Here is an 18,462-nt window from a genome sequence, read left to right on the forward strand (position 1 = left end):
CCGAACGGCACCAAAAACAGCGCGAATCAGTCCGGCATCGCGCCGCCCCAAAGGTGCAGAATTCTCCGCATCTTGAGGGGCCAGGCCCTCACCTTGAGGGGCTAGGCCCGCGCCGGACTGATTTCCGCACCGCCAGCTGGCGGGAAAGGCCTTTGGTGCCCCGCCAGCTGGCGCGGAAATAGCTTTGCTGTGCGGCGCATGCGTGGAGCGTCAGCGGCGGCTCACTGCATCCCCGCGCATGCGCAGTGGAGGGGGATCTCTTCCGCCTCCGCCATAGTGGAGACCATGGCGAAGGCGGAAGGAAAAGAGTGCCCCCACGGCACAGGCCCGCCCGCGGATTGGTGGGCCACGTTCGAGGGCCAGGCCACCGTGGGGGCACCCCCCGGGGCCAGATCGTCCCGCACCCCCCCCAGGACCCCGGAGCCCGCCCGCGCCACCTTGTCCCGCTGGTAAGAGAGGTGGTTTGATTCTCGCCGGCGGGACAGGCATTCCATCAGCGGGACTTTGGCCCATCGCAGGCCGGAGAATCGCCGGGGGGGCCCGCCAACCGGCGCGGCGCGATTCCCACCCCCGCCGAATATCCGGTGCCGGAGAATTCGGCAACCGGCGGGGGCGGGATTCACGCCGGCCCCCGGCGATTCTCCGACCCGGCGGGGGGTCGGAGAATCCCGCCCCAGATCACTGCATTTGCCTGAAGAGAGATTCCTCATAATTATGAGAGCTGTAAGCTGGAAGAAGTTGTGAAATGAAACTGTTATTTTTGTCAGGCAGAATAAACTCTTTCACAAGGATAATAAGCCCAGTTGGAAATGTATTTTAGTGCAGTAAATTCTTCAGGCTTATTGGGAACTTAAAGTGAGATATGCATACATATATCATCATACTTGCACAATTCCGCTGTGTAGGTCAACAAGGGTGGAAATGGCATAACAATAAAATCATAGGGGTAGACTTACCAATCTGGGCATAATCAGAAAATTGCATCCCAAATGCCCTTGAAATTAAGTTAAACTTCCAAGTGCTGCCTAAAATGTATTTGCATCAGCACAAACATGAAATCTTCCATGAATCGGCACACTCATGGAAAGTGAGTTTGGTTTGGTTTTCTTTTGCATGAAAATTCATTGCTTGCTGTACTTGATTGGTAACCTGGTGCAATTTTATTGTCGCAGAAAAATGATAAACATTTCAATAGTGATATCCCATCCTTCGTCTGTGAGTAAACTGATTCAAAACCACTGATAATGACTTTATAATGATACTAAAACACTTAGTAGGTCTATTGGTGTTTTTAACATGAAAAGACTTTAAAATGTGCTCTGTAGTGCATGTGCACCTGAAAATGAGTGCAAGTTAAAGTGTCTTCATGATTTGGTGGAATCTTGCGATTTTGACCTGACTGCTTGGCCAGTTGTGTGAATAGAGCCTGACAAAGGCGAATTGAATCATGAACCAACATGATTGCAGTGAACACAAGCATAAGTTGTTTGGGGCATAACTCGTGTTCCAGATTTCTCTGCTGGGTTGGCCAGTTTTGCCCAGATTACGCTGATTTACTAATTTAAAGGAGAAGAAACTCGTGCCTGCGATATTTAATTCTTAGTTGGCTACGGCACTTTTTCTTTTATTATTCTCATCTTTGTTACATTTTTTTCTAGTGAAACCTGGTCCACCCACCCTTCAGCAGTGTCACTTTGGAGAGCTTGCTTGCAGAAACGGGAGATGCATTCAGGAGCGTTGGAAATGTGATGGCGATAATGACTGCTTTGATGGTAGTGATGAAGATCAAGACATCTGCTGTATGTTATGAATTGCACAGCTTGCTTTTTGTTTAGTTGCATAATGTTGAAAAATGAGATAAATTAGATTTGAGCATGCCTTGTTGCGCTATTAATTTGCAACCTCGTGTACTATGTTCTAGTAAGATTTAATTAAAATGAAGAATATCATTTCTGCTTCATCATTTTGAGACAAATTACCAAACAAACAGTAAATCATTTAAAAAGATTTTTGAATAGCTAAAATTGACAGACTAATCCGCCATACAAGTGTGGTGTTTTATTATTCAGCTGTTCCAATTGAGCAAAAATGTATTAGTTTGCACATCTGATTTGTTTTCTGGAGTTTACTTTTTGCCAATTTGCATTTTACGGATAAAATGACAGCAGTTTGACAACCAACTGGGAATAATCTATAAGTAATAAACGTTATTTAATAGTTGGTAAAAATTACAAATAAATCAGAGTGGAATGTGATTTTGAATTGGTGCTATAAAGCATTGCGTTTTAGCACTATAACCATCTAGTATATTGCCAGTGACAGGTTAAAATTATGAGATAATGTTCAGTGGCGAAGTAACAATTCTTTAGAATTAGAACCGAAGACAGTGCATAATTCATTTATCTGCTTTATCCTAGACTCATATCACAGTTGTAAATTGTGTTCATTAGCATGTTATTTACCGCTTTTGGTGTTAACTGATCAGCCATCATTATTTTTTTGGCAGACAACACTACATGTCCTGCTAATCACTTCAGATGCCAAAATAATCGTTGCATCCCTAAAAGATGGTTGTGCGATAGAGCTAATGACTGTGTCAATGGTGAGGATGAGTCAAACGAAACTTGCTCAGGTAATTTTTCTAATGGGTTGCGACATTTTGAATTGTAGTGAAATGCTTTATATCAGAGTCCTGATGTACAATAGCGTTCATGCTTTGAATAATTTTTTGCATCTAGACTATGTCTTTGTAAGTATTGTTTACCAACCTGAATAAGTAAATCAAAAAAATAGATACATCAAGGGTTAGATTTTTCCGCCCAGGACAGAAAATAAGAGTCATAACCGCTTCTAGGTTGAGAACCTTCCCCAGGATGGGAAACAGTCGCTTTTTGGGATTTTCAAAGATGTACCCCTTAATTGGCATGCAGATAGGCTTCCATCCAATTGAACATGCTCTCAAAGGGGGATGATCAATCAGAGGCTATCCAGCTTGAAAGAGGCAGCAGCCTGCAATGGATGATAAGTAACTGAGAGGACAATTCAATATGGACGTGGTTCCTCACCAACATTTCACAATTAAAAAATAGTTCCTTCAGCCAGACCCTAACACTGGGTGTGCTGGGTGTTGTCAGGTGGGGGTAGGGAAGCGGAGAGGAGGAGAGAACTTGGTGGTGTGGAACCTCTGCACAGAATGGCCTGTGGCTTGCAGCCAGGACGGTAGAGAGGGGCCAGTAGGCCTGTGTGGAATGCAGGCCCTCCATTGTAGTGCTAATTGACAACCTTGTGTCAATTGAACAGCTAGTACAAGAAATTGGAGGCTGAATTAGAAAACTATGACCGGGATTCTCCAAAAGCCCTGCTAAGTGTTGATGCCGTGTAAACACCGGAATGTATCACGCCGGCATCAACGGGCCTCTTCGCCCAGCGATTCTGTAACTCACAGGGGACGCGCGACTGGCACCGATTTTACGGTCGCCGGGGAACAGCGTCGGACCCGATCACGGGTCTGAGGCCCCATTCTCCGCCCCCGTGCCGAACGCCATTTCGGCTCGGAGAATCCCGGCCTATGGATTGGGAAATTCCAATCGGGCTTCTTTAATGACTGTTAACAATGCTCCCAACAAGCCTGATTGACCACCTGCCTCTTGAGGACATGAAGTCCTGCTGGCTCCAATCCTGCCTCGGCAGTCGTGGCCAGTGCTGGGAATGGGGTGAGCCAACTGGCACACTGGCTGGCATCAGGCACTTGTGTTCAATCCACCCAATCGGGCCCGAACAGCATGCCCAAGAGTTTGCAAAAATGAAACTGTTGCTTTATACTACAAGAATCTTTATGCTATTTTGAGTGACAATGTAGATTCAAAACAAATAATGAGGGGGTTTTTCAATGAGTATTCATAGAATCTCTACAGTGCAAAAGGAGACCATTTGGCCCATCAGATCTGCATGATCCTCTGAAAGAACACACTGCCAGTTTCCAGAGCGCTGCCCCATCCCGCAACTCCATAACTCCACCTAACCTGCACATGTTTGGACACTAAGGGGCAATTTTAGCATGACCAATTCACCTAACCTGCACGTCTTTGGACTGTGAGAGGAAACCAGAGCACAGGGAGAAAATGCAGACATAGGGCGAATGTGCAAACTCACACAGTCACCCAAGGCCAGAATTGAACCCGGGTCTCTGGCGCTGTGCGACTGCACTGCTAACCGCTGTGCCGCCGTGCAGCCCTATATTCATATTCTGTTTTCATATTTATATTCAACAATAGGTAGTTAGAAATAGAGATTTGTACCTAAATGGAAGAAAGTATGAAACAATATTTATTTCAACCTTTGTCTGCTTATTATTCAACGTGAATAAGGCTTTGACTATAATTCTTTGTCAGCCATAACAATTTGTATTAATATGAGTTGTGCATTACGTGAATGAAATCAAATTTTCCAAAAATTCAAAATTGCAACAAATTATTAGCCGAGCTTAGGTATAAGCTGTCAAATGGCGAATTGAGAAAGAGGTTAGGATCTATATAAAGCAGCACAGGGTATATGACATAAAATATACACTTATCTCTGTTTGCTGTATCTTTCTTTAGTTTCTGCCATATTAATTTAGGAACTTTAGTGACTTGATTATGTTGTGTATAATTAAAGGTAATAATTGAAAGGTATGAGGCTTTTTGTGGCTGATAAAGCTTAATTTCCACTAGATAATTGTAACAATTAAATCAGTAAAAATGCCCTTACATAATTAACGTAATTGTACACTGCATAAGTAGCAATTCAAGTCTTAAAGGTTCAACAGTGATTCATTTCAATGGGATTCATTATTGTCCATTCCACTGGCAGGTGGGTCTTTGGTCCACTGGGGGGACTGATGAGGGGTAGCCTGGGGTGGTGGGGTTGGTTACAGGGGGACAGCTTTTGACAGGCCGGGTCCAAGTGCGGCCGACGCCATGTTGCACGGGGTGGCCACCACAGGCACATGCGCGGACACGGACTCAGCCATTCTGCAGCCGTATCCGCAGGTAAAGCCGGGGGCAGAGAATCCGTGCCCACCGGGCAGAGAATCGGTACGGGGGCGGCACAGGATCGGAGAATCCAGCCTGTGATGTCTCACTCACACCATCAGGCATACAAAACTACATACGGATAAAGATAAAACAGTAATTGCAAAAATCAAATTTAACCCTGTCTCTATTTTGATGGAAGCCTAATGTTTCATAATCATGTTGTACTTTAGCTGAAATGGTGACCTTCAAGATGCAGAGATTTTTCAATCATTATAATGGTTCCTAGAGTTGATCTACCCAGACGTTGTTTCACTGGTAGGCTTGAAGATGGAACATCTTAGAGGGGGAAGGGGGGGGGCTTAGTTTCTCTTTCAACCACGGTAGCACAGTGGGTAGCACTGTTGCTTCACAGCTCCAGGGTCCCAGGTTCGATTCCCGGCTTGGGTCACTGTCTGTGCGGAGCCTGCACGTTCTTCCCGTGTCTGTGTGGGTTTCCCCCGGGTGCTCCGGTTTCCTCCCAAAAGTCCCGAAGGACATGCTGTTAGGTAATTTGGACATTCTGAGTTCTCTCCTGTGTACCTGAACAGGCGTGGAATGTGGCGACAAGGGGCTTTTCGCAGTAACTTCTTTGCAGTGTTAATGTATGTCTACTTGTGACAATAAAGTGGAGTTTTGTTTATCTCCATTACAGTGATCAATACAAGAAAAGGTATCTTTGCCCTTTTGAGAAATAAAATGGTATAATCCAAAAAACTGTCTGATAGCTCTGGTGATTCACACAAGGATTGCTACCATAACTCATCCAATATTTCTGAGATTGAATATGTTCAGTTAATATCCAGTGTGATTTAATTTTAAAATGTTGTGTTTAAAATGTCTTTAAGGATTTTCAATACCAGCATGCATGGCCTTTTGGCTAAGATCAAGAATTAGATCAAGTCCAAGATGATGTGTAATGTCTTTGCTTGAGAGCTTGGATCTTGTACGTCTCTCTTGTGGGGACCATGAATTGAATTCAATTTGAATTTGAACTGATTTTTGGAGCAAGCAATGACATGGATTAAGGGCTTGCCCTGTGAACTCTTCGCATTGGCTTTGCAACTTTAAGAATGGAATTTTCTTTTAAACAATGCAGTTACAATGTTGTGACAGTAACCTATGTATGGTTTTAAGATTCACAGACTTGCCTCGCCTCTTTTCCCACCTCTCACCTCATGGGCTGGTATCCAGGGAAAAGACGAGAGCCTGTATCCATCTGGCGCCTAGCTAGTTGCAGGAGTTGCTGGACGCTACTAATATGAGAGGAACGCCAATGGCCAAAGGGGAGTCCACTCCAGATTTTGTGAGGTTTGCTCCCTTAGCCAATAGCTCCATCCATCCATTTGGTAAACAAATTATAAAATGTTTATTTTCTGTTTCAAACAATGGTCTTCAGTATCTCTAGACTGCAATGAGACTATGATGCCACTTGGATGGTTTTCAACTGTTCGTCACACATTTCTTCTTGAGAGGCCAGCAATTGAAAATCAGATGGCTCCTCAGCCACTTCATTGTTGACGAATTAAGGCCAGCCTGACACACTTTGTTGCTAATTGTGTTTCTCTTTATTTGGCTCTGAATATGGCGGTCAATATGGTCGCCTTCCTTAATTCTAATTATGTTTTGCACTAGAGTCGCCAGGTATCTTTCGATACCGACACAAGGTTCAAACCGAATACTGATCAAAGTCTCGATACACCAGTTAGTTAGTTCAATGTCAAATGCTTATTTATTTACACACACAGTTAAATATAATCATGCACAAATACTACAGACTAAACTATCACTACTGCTAAAGCTATACTTAGCTTCGGGCGCCCACTCAGTCAGAGGAACAATGGCCGCTGTTTGGTTCTGAGGCTGCTGGGGTCGAAGTGATGAAGGGGAACAGCTACGGTCGTCTGTCTAGTAGCCTGCATTGACCTTAGACTTACTTGTTCTGGTGCAGCTGTTGGGCAGGTCTCTCCTCGGTGAGTGCTGGAGCTAAGGGAACGATTCTCTCTTGGGCGATCCTTCTTATACCCAAAGGGGCTTCGCGCGCTTTTGGGCGGGCCTTGAACTTGGCCCCAATTAATTGGGCCGTTTCTCAATCGTTCCTATCGATTTCCTCCAATAAAGAGGTGGGTGCCCTGATGGCTGGGTGTGTCCTAGGTGGCCGCTGGCCTGCTTTGTTCTGGTCTCCTCTGGCGCCGGGGTGTCTGCCTTGGTATCGTTTACTTAAATGTTACTCTTTTGTCCCCGGAGATGGCTCATTAGTATGGTACTGGCTTTGCAGTTTCGGTCTTGTCTGGCAACTGCGGCTCCAATCAACAGACAAACCCTGCACCTGCTTGCTTTCTCAGTATTGTCCATTTTCCCTGCAATCTTTGCAAAGTGCCCCTTTTGTAATCGGGAAGTGGCCATCCCAGATGGCTACACACCCTCCTTGTGATCCACAACGCGAAGCGTGAAAGATCACATTAACGCGTCGTCTTCGTACTCTGACCAAGCGGGGCACCTATAAGCACTTCACGGGCTCTACACTGCCCTATCCTATGAAACACAATTTTTACCTAAAATCATTTTACTTCCATACATCAGTATAAAACTCTACGGTTGAGCTATGACATTCATGCATGCAATACAAAAATAAAAGAAACTGGAACCTCTAACTATCTTCAATAAACTATCCTCACTCAAACAATCAACCATAATCTACAACACTTTAAACTGTACAAATAGCAACAACACAAGTTTCTCTGGCTTGGCAGTCAAGCTCAGTAGCGAACAGGGTCGCAAAGGGATTTGTTTGGTGGGAGTCAGACTGTATGTCATCATCTTCTCCCGGCTGCCATACTCTTGACTGAAGTAGTTTGGCTAAAGCTGCTTGGCGCGAATTGGGGTCCATCTCATCATTCCGGATGAGCCTGAACGAATTGTCTCGGTGCCAGAATTGTGTGTCGAGGTTGGAGCTACTAGGTTTTAATCCGTAATCGTCGGGCGGTGGGTCTGGGTCAGGGGCTTTGATGTACGTGATTTCAAAGGGGTCACTGGAATCATGCTTGGATTCCCTGGGAGTGGGGCCTGGTGCAGGGGTATAATTATAACGTGGTGTGCTGTGGCTGTCGTCATTGTTGACGCTATCACTGTCGCTGTCGCTGCTGGTTGAAGGAAAGGAGAGGCGGAGTCGTGCCTTTGGGGGTGGAGTCGAAGATGTGTCTGAGGACGGACTGGACAGGCTGGGGGAGGGTAGGAATACGTCATATGTGGGCGGGGCGTGCTCGTTTGCTACTGTGAGCAAGATGTGGTGTGAATGGTTGTTCTGCGAGCCATAAGCCTTGAGCTGGTTTATGTGAAACCACGCAGACTTACCATTGGGATATGTGATCTTGTATACCGAGGGGCTTACTTTGTCCAAAATGGAGTACGGTCCGGAAAATTTGGGGGAAAGGAATGAACTGGGGTTGCAGAGGGAAAGCATCACTTGCTGCCCTACTACAAACTCGGTGGCATGTACCTTTTTATCGAAAAAAGCCTTGCTTTGTTTCCTCCTGGTCCCAAGTCTCACAGTTGCTGCGAGTTGGGCTGCCTTTATGTTCTCAGTAAGCTGCTGTGCAGCATTTTCATGTGTGAGGGCGGTGACTGCGGGGCTGGCCAAATCCAGTCCTAATAAATACTCTGTCCCTTTCATGGGGCATCCGGTCATGAGGGTGTGGGGGGTGTATCCTGTGGACGTGGATACCGTGTTTCGTAAGGACATTAAAGCAAATGGGAGAACTGAATCCCAGGTGCTGTTGTTCTGTTGCACCATTTTCCTGAGAGTGGCTTTTAGAGTTCTGTTCATCCTCTCTACAATGCCGCTTGACTGGGGGTGGTAGGCTATGTGAAACTTCTACCTAATTCTGAAAATTGTGAGGATGATTTTCATTACTCGTCCTATAAAATGGGAACCTTGATTGGACTCTATACTGAGTGGGAGGCCCCATCTTGTAAAGATGTGTTGTGATAATATTTTAGCTGTTGTCTTGGCCGTATTAGTTCTCGAAAACCACCAACACATACTTATAACCATTTCTGCAGGGGGGTAGGGGTCCTATGTAGTCTATCTGCAAATTCGTCCAGAGGCCATTAACAGCCTTTCTTGCATATCTGTCCGGATTGTTCTGGGCACAGATCAAGCAATTTTCGATGTAGTGAGTAACATCGGCTTTTAAATCAGGCCACCAGCAGAGAGGTCTGAGGTGGGTTAGGGTGGGTTCAATGCCTTGGTGTCCATGATTGTCATGGAACTGACAAATAATCTGGTTCCTCTCCTGGCTGGGAACTACATAAATGCCTTCTTTCAAAATCACACCGTCGTCTGTGGTGATTGCGTTCTTAAACTTGTCATACGGGGCTGGAAAGGTTCCTTTTAAAACTTCCCTGAGTTTTTCATCATCCTTCTGGGCCTTTGCTAGGTCCTGAATGTTGGTCTGTGAGAGCTGAACCACGTGTACTGGGGTGCTCTCAGGGGGGTTCCAAAAGTAACCATGTCTGGAACCTGCCTTCACTAGGGCGTCTGCTTTAACGTTACCAGGGGGGGAAGAACGGTGATGACTGCAAACCTTAATTATACCGTATTTCCTATCCTTCGCTGTCTCTGGGATATGTCGGTGTAATGGGGCTGAGGGTAGGGGCTTTCCATCTGCATAAACGAATCCTCTAGTTTCCCACAGGATTAGGAATTCCGTTAAACTATTACAGACATATAAGCTGTCCGAATTGATGTCTGCTGGGGTCGGAAATGAGTCAGGGTGGTCTACAATGTAAGCTATGGCTGCCTGTGAGCCGAGATGTCCTGCCAACTTTAGTGAAATCTCATCAAGGGCGCGTCCCTGCGCATCCTCTACATAAATGCCGCAACCGGTGATTCTCTTTCCGTTCAAAACTGTGGAGGAGACATCCACATATATTTTCAGGGTTGCGCACGTGTCTGTGGGCTGGGGTCTCTGGGGTGTACTACCTTTTTTCCTGGGAGCTGACTTAGGTATAAATGGACCTGTGTTGTGTTTTGTGGTGATGATCGCACACTCATGTGGGGTGCCTGCATATTGCAAATTATCGGCTAGGAAAGTGTGGATCTTGGTTCTTTTAACTGTAATGTCCCGTCCCTGTAAAAGAAGGGTCCAACGGGCTGCATGGATTTGGCTGACTGTGCCATCTTTAAGTCGAACGTCTAATAATAGCTGTGTTGGGGTTTGTTCAGTGAGAATGGTGATGGGGTTGAGTCCTGTAATGTAGGCGAAGTACTGTACTGCCCAAAAAACTGCGAGCAGGTGCCTTTCGCAGGCAGAAAATCCTTGCTCAACAGGATCTAACGTGTGAGGCGTATGCCACGGGCCGTAATTGGTCATGGCGTTCCTGGAGGAGCACGGCCGAAAGTGTTCGGTCGGTGCTTGCAACTTCGATTGCTTACGGGGAAAGTGGATCTGGGACCTGTAACGCGGGCTGTGCTGAGGGCTCTTTTTAAAGCATCCACGGCATCCATGTGCTGTGGGAATCATTCCCAAGGTGCCTGCTTCTTGAGAAGTTCGGATAGGGGTGCTGCTTTTGTGGCCAACCAGTCCTAAGAATGACCGGAAGTCTGTGACATTATGGGGAAGGGGAAATTTGACGATCGAGTCAATTCTCTTTTGCTCGATCTTGCGTTTACCACGTGTGATTACTGTACCCAAGTAAATCACTTTTTCCTGCAAAATCTGGGCCTTCATGGAGTTGACTTTACATCCAATTTCTTTTAGGAGCGCTAGGAGTTTGGCGAGAAGCGAAATGTGCTCTCCCTTTGTGTCTGTCTGTAGTAGCAAGTCATCTACATACTGGACCAGACAATCGGGGCGGGAAGATTTTGCTAGTCCATTTGCCAGCTGTCGGTGGAAAATGGAGGGGGAGTTGTGGAAGCCTTGTGGAAGTCACGTCCACGTATATTGTTGTTCCTGGAATGTGAATGCGAATTTATATTGGCACGCTTTATCCAATGGAATGGAACAAAAGCTGTTGCTAATGTCCAACACTGAAAAGAATTTTGACTGGAGTCCCTGTTTGAGCATGGTCAAGGGACTCGTGGCTATGGTGGGGGCTGCTACTGGGGTTACTTTGTTCAGTTCTCGGTAATCAATTGTCAGTCGCCATGATCCATCGGGTTTCCTGACGGGCCAAATTGGTGCATTATTTGTGGAGGCTACTGATCTGAGTACACCTTGATCAAGCAGACTCTCTATTACTTTGGTGATTTCTCCCACTGCCTCTTGGGGAAAACCGTACTGCTTTTGGGGTCTGGGGTCGGGACCTGTAATGTTCACCAAGCCAGCTATCTTGCCACAGTCGTGCTTGTGCTGTGCAAATGCTGCTTTGTGTTGCTGCAGGACTTACCTCACCTGTCTGTCCTCACTAATGACTCGAGGGTCGAACCAGAAGTCTCCTACTGAGCTAATCCTGTTTCCATAGTCTCCAACTGTGAGCGTGGCAGGGGCTCGTGCTGCCTTTGCCATTTTCCAAACACATTTATTAACTGGATCAAAAGAGAGGTTGTGGGAGCTCATAAAATCGATTCCAAGGATGTGTTCAGCCGTCTGAGGTAGATCTACCAAAACTACAGGGTGCTTAGTTGTAATGTTCCCGATTTGTATCGCTACAGGGACTGTGATGTGTCCTTGTTGTAAATGACCTGTAAAGCTGCTGAGTGTGATGGTGTCTGTTGTGGGCCACGTGTCTCGCTGAAACGTCGTGGTGGAATTGAGTGTGGTGCGGGACCCTCCTGTGTCCCAAAGAAATTCTACGGGATGTCCCCGGACTTTGCCTGCTACGAACAGTCTACCGGACCTGTCCCAAAGGTGTCGCAGACCCAAGTTGGGGAGCCCGAACACCGTCAGTCGGTGCCATTCATGTCTGTGTTCTCTGAACAGGTGCTAACGCTACGGATTGGCTTTGCCCTATTCTTATTTAGGGTGCCTGTCTGTTGGTTTCTCTGCTGCTTTTGAGGCATGTTTCGCTCTCGTGCAAAGTGTCCTAATTGTCCACAGTTGTAACATTCCTGGGATTTGGCTGCTGTGGGCTGTTCCTGCCCTCATTTACCCATGCGGGGTTCTGGTGCGCTTTACCTGGATTCATGTCTGCCTGCTCTTCCTCGGGTTTTGCAAATGTGGTTTTGCCTTGGACGGATTGTTCCCAAGGACAGGACAATCTTTTCAAAACCCATTTCTCGTTGTGGGCCTCATCTGAGGGGTCGTAATTTGCGCAAGCTCTCTGTCCTGCCTCTGTCGCATGAGAGACTAGGATTCAAGTCCATTTGGCCATATTATCTGCGGACAAATGGGCGCGGGCTAATTCTCCGAAAACCGCAATAAAATGTATCCACAAGCGTCCAGCAAACGCTGTGGGGTGTTCTGTTTTCTTTTGCCCACACTTGTTTAGGCCTTCTACGGGGTCTCCTCTGTTATAGCGGATCGCATCTAGGATTGCTGTGTGCATCTCTTGGAGTGTGCCTCCTCCTACATTCTGTAGGTCGGGAAGGGCTGCCACGACTGAAGGGTCGAGGCTTGAAGCTGTGAGCTTCACTTGCTCCTTTTCGTCCAGGCCATACATGGTAGCCTGCTGTTTAACTCGAGCGAAAAACTGGTGGGGGTCTGATGTGGTGTAATTTTTCCACACGCGTCCCGTAATTGTGTTACGGTTAACGGGGTTGTGTATAGGAAATCTGCGTTTCCTTCTGCTGCGGCCCTGCGGTGTGTGGTTACAGGGTTCATGGGGGTGTGTTCTGCCTGTTCAGTCGGGGGTTGGGGTGCTTTTCTCTTTTTGGGTTTTTCTTGCGTACATGCCCCATGTACGTATCTGTGGGCAGTTTCATTTAACTCCTGCCAATCGGGGCCGTTTTCCTGGTCTAATTGGGGTCCAAACGTACTTTGAAACCCATTCTGGACAGAAAGCAGAGATTGCAATTCTGCAATTTCCTTCCGGCACTTTGCGTGGTCTTCTGAGCTCTGCCTTTGTTCCGTCGTGGCAGTGTGGAGCGCTCGTAGGGCTGCTTTTAAATCATTGCACTGTTTCTGCAATTTCTCTACCTGTTGCTCAGTTTCTTGTCTTAACAAGACCGCACGTTGCATGTCCTGGTAGGCCTTATCATATAGGGTCTGGAAACTACTCAAATGGGCGAGACAAGACTGGTGTGTCCTCTTGACATCATCCACCTCTCTGTCCCTTGCTGCTAACTGTTCTCTCAAATCCTTATTCTCCTTCTCAAACTCACTCACATCTCCCTCACTATTTCTGTCTCTCTCCTCTATCTCTCTACGGAGCATCCTAACGACCTCCTCTGTGCCTCGCAATTGTGCCAAGCAGGACACGATTGCCATAGTCTTGCGAGCTTTCCTAAGCTCTTCTTGTGGATCTCTGACAGGTTCTCCCACCAAGTATGTCCTATACTCCTGGGACCTGTTTCATCATTTGCGCAGAATTCGCTCCAAAGGGACCATCCTTTCCCTTTGAGGTACTTTCTGATTTCCTCTTCCCATACGGGACACTGTCCTGCTCTACTGGTCGCTGTGACCTGGAATTCTTGGGGGTTTATAAGGCGTTCCATTGCCTTCATTGCCATTTTCTCTATCTGGGTTCTCTACTGAATTTGGAACAGGGGTGATAAAGTGGTGATGTAAACACGGGTATGGCTTATGCTATTTTCCGGCCTACAAAACTCCTGACAGTTTCACGCAACAAAATCTCTCAGGTTTACCTTATATCCCTGTTAGTACACATGCATTAACACACTTCCGAATCTCAGAGGTTTGATCAGTATCATTCTCACACTTGTGGTTTTTCTTTTGAGAGATCTTACCTGGGCAACTTTCCATATTGTCAGGTAAATGCCAGTGTTATAACTGTACTGTAACAGCATGGCTCGGGATGCAGCCCATTCTGAAGTACAAGTCTACAGTACTACTGCCAGGATGTTGTCAGTGCCTGTGCAGTATTCAAACAGCATTCAGCTGTTTGTTGAGATCTTGTGGGGTAATTGAATTGGGTTGGCTGCAGACTGCATCTGTGACCATCCTCTTGGCACTTTTGGCTGAAGAGGGTAGGTTTGACTTTTGCACTGATGTGCTGGGCTGCACCATCATTGAGGATGGGAATATTTGTGAAGCCTCTTCCTACTTTTTAATTCTCCACCACTATCTTGCTTTTAATTGTATATGCTCCACTGCTGTCAGGCAGCAGGTACGCTGATCTGATTGATAAAAGATCAGGGAGCTATACTTGCGTGCTGAGGCTCACTAAGTACCTGGATATCAGCTTGTGTTAGAATTTTTTTCTGAAATTAAACACCGGCTTTAACAGTAAGCCAGTACATAAGATCGTAAGACATAGGAGCAGAAGGAGGCCACTTGACCCATCAAGTCTACACCATCATTAAATGAGACCATGGCTGATCTGATATAATCCTCAACTCCACTTTCCCGCCTTATTCCCATAACGCTGGATTCTCTTACTGATTAAAAATCTGTCTATCTCAGCCTTGAACATATTTGATAACCCAGTCTCTACAGCTCTCTGCAGCAATGAATTCCACAGATTCATTACTCCCTGAGAGAAGAAATTCCTCCTCACCTCTGTCTTAAATAGGCAACCCATTACTCTTTGATTATTTCCCCTGGTCCTAGACTCTCCCACATGAGGAAATATCCTCTCAACGTCTACCCTGTCAAGCCAATTGAGAATCCTATATCCCTCAGTAAGGTCACCTCTCATCCTTCTAAACTCCAGTGAGTAGAGGCTCAAACTACTCAGCCTTTCCTCATAAGAAAATCTTCCCATACCTGGGATCAACCAAGTGAATCTTCTCTGGACTGCCTCCAATGCCAATATATCCCAGATGTGGGTCTCACGAATGCCTTGTATAGTTTCAGCAGGACTTCCCTATTTTTATACTCCATTCCCTTTGAAACAAAGGCCAACATTCCATTGTCTTCCCAATTGCCTGCTGAACTTGCATGCTAGATTTTTGTTATTTATGCATGAGGACCTCCACATTTTTCTGTGCTGCAATTTTTTGGAGTCTTTCTCCATTTAAATGGTATTCAGCTCCATTATTCTTTCTATCAAAGTGCATAACTTCACAGTTTCCTAAATTATATTCCATCTGCCAAGTTTTTGCCCAACACCTAACCTGTCTATATCCCTCTCTAGACTCTTTGCATCATCCTCATCACTTGCCTTCCCACCTATTATTGTGTCATTCACAAATTTGGCAATAGTGCATTCATTTCCCTCATCCAAGTCATTAATATATATTTTGAATAATTGTGGCTTCAGTACTGATCCCTGTGGCACTCCACTAGCTACAGTTTGCCATTCTGAAAACGCTCCCTTACCCCAATTCTCTGTCTTCTATCAGCCAATCCTCTATACATGCTAATATACTAACCCCAACACCATGGACTCTTGTCTTATTAAGTAGCCTTTTGTGCAGTACCTATTAAAACGCTTTTGGAAATCCAAGTATATTACATCTCCTGGTTCCCCTTCAATTACCCTGCTCGTTACCACTTCAAAGTAATCCAATAAATTTGCCATTTGTCATTTCCGCTTCATGAAGCCATGCTGACTCTGATGATTTTATTATGTATTTCTAAATGCTCTGCTATTACATCCTTCATAAAGGACTAACATTTTCCCAATAGGTGGGAAGGCCAATGACAGAAGTGGCCAATGGCCTGTAGTTACTTGTTTTTTTGTCTCCCTCCTTTTTTAAATAAAGGTGTTACATTGGCAAATTTCCAATCCTCTGGGACTTTTCCATAATTTAAAGATTCTTGAAACATTACTGCTAATGAATCCACTATCTCTGCAGTTACTTCCTTTAATATCCTGGGATGCAATTCATCAAGTCCAGGGAACTTATCGTCCCTTTAGCCCCATTCGTTTCACATATAATTTTTCCCTTGTGATTGTTATTATATTTATTTCCTCCTTATTTATTTTGGAATGTTGTTAGTGTCTTCCACCATGAAGACTGATGCAAAGTATTTGTTTAACTCCTCTGAAATGTCCAGGTTTCCCATTATTACTTCTCCAGTTTCATTAAGGGGCCGATGTTCACTTTGGCCTCTATTTCCCTTTTAATATGTTTTTTTAAAAACCTTGCTGTCCATTTCTATTTTATTTGCTTGTCTCAGAGTTTATCTGCTCCCTCTTTGTTTTTGGTCATCTTTTGTTTGTTTTTAAAACTTCCCCAACCATCTTGCGTACCACTAATCTTTGCCACATTTTTTTTCTTTCCATTTAATACTATCCTTCAGTTCCTTGGTTAACCTTGGTTGATTTATCCTCTTCCCAGAATCTTTCTTTCTCAATGGAATATATTTTTGTTGTGAGCCATGAACTATTTTTACAAACGTCTGCCCATTGCTGATCAACCGTCCTTTTCAAATCCACTGCAGCCAATTCTGCTCTCATTCCTTTGTAATTGCCACCCAGATTAATAGCGTTGTTCAGAAGGCGTATGGTCTGTTGGCTTTCATTAACAGGGGGACTGAGTTTAAGAGCCGCGAGGTTTTGCTGCAGCTTTATAAAACCCTGGTTAAACCACACTTGGAATATTGTGTCCAGTTCTGGTCGCCTCATTATAGGAAGGATGTGGATGCTTTGGAGAGGGTGCAGAGAAGATTTACCAGGATGCTGCATGGACTGGACGGCATGTCTTATGAAGAAAGGTTGAAGGAGCTAGTGCTTTTCTCACTGGAATGAAGAAGGCAGAGAGGTGACTTGATAGAGGTGTGCAAGGCGATGAGAGGCATGGATAGAGTTGATAGCCAGACTTTTCCCCAGGGTGGAAATGGCTGTCACGAGGGGACATAATTTTAAGGCGATTGGAGGAAGATATAGGGGAGATATCAGAGGTTGGTTCTTTACACAGAGTAAAGGTTGCGTGGAATGCACTGCCAGCAGAGGTGGTGAAGTCAGAGTCATTAGGGACATTTAAACGACTCTTGGACAGACACTTGGACAGTAGTAAATTGAAGGGGCTTAGGTTAGGTTGATCTTAGATGAGTGTGGTAATCACCACTGTTGTATATATTCGGAGATTACTACAGGTACGGGGGTAGTCCCTGCCTGCTGGCTCCGCCCAGTAGACGGAGTATAAATATGTGTGCTCCCCATACAGCAGCCATTTCGCCAGCTGCTGTAGGAGGCCACACATCATAGTGTAATAAAGCCTCAGTTGTATTCAACTCTCGTCTTTGTGCAATTGATCGTGCATCAATTTATTACACTAAAGTTTTCAGAAGATGGACTTTGAACATTGGCTAGTTTGTTTCGAAGCTTACATCAGGTCTGCACCAGACCCAATTCCGGAAGCTCAAACGATCCACATCCTCTACTCGCGGCTGAGCTCCAACATTTTTCCGCTTATCGAGGACGCGCCGACCTATGATGAAGCCATGGCGCTACTGAAAGAGAACTACGCCCAGCGGACGAACACGCTCTTCACCAGACACATACTCTCTAGTTGTAGTCAGCTCCCTGGTGAGTCCGTAGAAGATTTCTGCCGTGTTTTAATTCCCCTGGTCAGAGACTGTGACTGTCAGGCCATCACGGCCATGGAACATTTGAACCTCCTTATGCTTTCGTCACGCTTTCGTCATGGGGATAGGGTCAGACCACATCCACCAGAGACTTTTAGAGGGGGCCACGCTCGATCTCGTGGAAACCAAAAAGCTGCCACTATCGATGACAATCGCCTTGCGCAATATCCAGGCTGACACCTCCGGCCGTGCAGCCCACTCCTCCTAAGCATCGTGGACCCCGCAGACGGCCGCCCCACCGGGGACCCCACTCAGCCAACCCTACGCCTGTGCCACGCACCAGCCAGCCAACCCCGGGGGCCCCAGATGTTACTTCTGTGGGCAGCATAAACACCCCCGCCAATGCTGCCATGCCTGCAGCGCCCTTTGCAAGGTCTGCGGCAAGAAGGGGCACTTTGCCGCAGTGTGCCAGGCCCGCATAGTCACCGCAATTGCCCCAAACCGCCCCCGCGTATGGACAGTGGGCGCTGCCATCTCCCCCTCCTCAAACCACGCGCGGCCAGTGGGCGCCGCCATCTTCCCCTCCTTGGACCATGTGCGCCGCCATATTTTTCAACCCCCACCTCGGACCATGGGCGCCGCCATCTTTTTCAACCCCCTCCACGTGCGGCCTGTGGGCGCCGCCATCTTGTCCACTTCGGGATCTCCAGGCGCCGCCATCTTGTCTCCCTGACGGCACATGGGTGCCACCATCATACCAGGACCATTGCCCCCCGGGCACCCCATCAGCCGACACCAGCGACGACCAGCCGCGTCTCGCCTCGGTCACAATTGACCAGTCTCGCCCGCACAATCTAGCCACCACCTCGACAAGT

At 46.3% G+C, this 18,462-nt stretch overlaps 1 protein-coding gene across 1 annotated transcript in view; it reads left to right on the forward strand.

Moving 5' to 3' along the window:
• Positions 1-18,462, forward strand: part of LOC140406643 (low-density lipoprotein receptor-related protein 1B-like) — a 1,956,985-nt gene that overhangs the window by 1,636,528 nt on the left and 301,995 nt on the right. Inside the window, exons 16-17 of the mRNA XM_072494650.1 lie at positions 1,659-1,799; positions 2,507-2,632. Of these exons, the coding sequence (XP_072350751.1) occupies positions 1,659-1,799; positions 2,507-2,632 (267 nt within the window). The remainder of the gene's footprint in view (positions 1-1,658; positions 1,800-2,506; positions 2,633-18,462) is intronic.

This window comes from Scyliorhinus torazame, chromosome 2 (genome assembly GCF_047496885.1).
Source record: "Scyliorhinus torazame isolate Kashiwa2021f chromosome 2, sScyTor2.1, whole genome shotgun sequence".
Taxonomy (NCBI): Eukaryota; Metazoa; Chordata; class Chondrichthyes; order Carcharhiniformes; family Scyliorhinidae; genus Scyliorhinus; species Scyliorhinus torazame.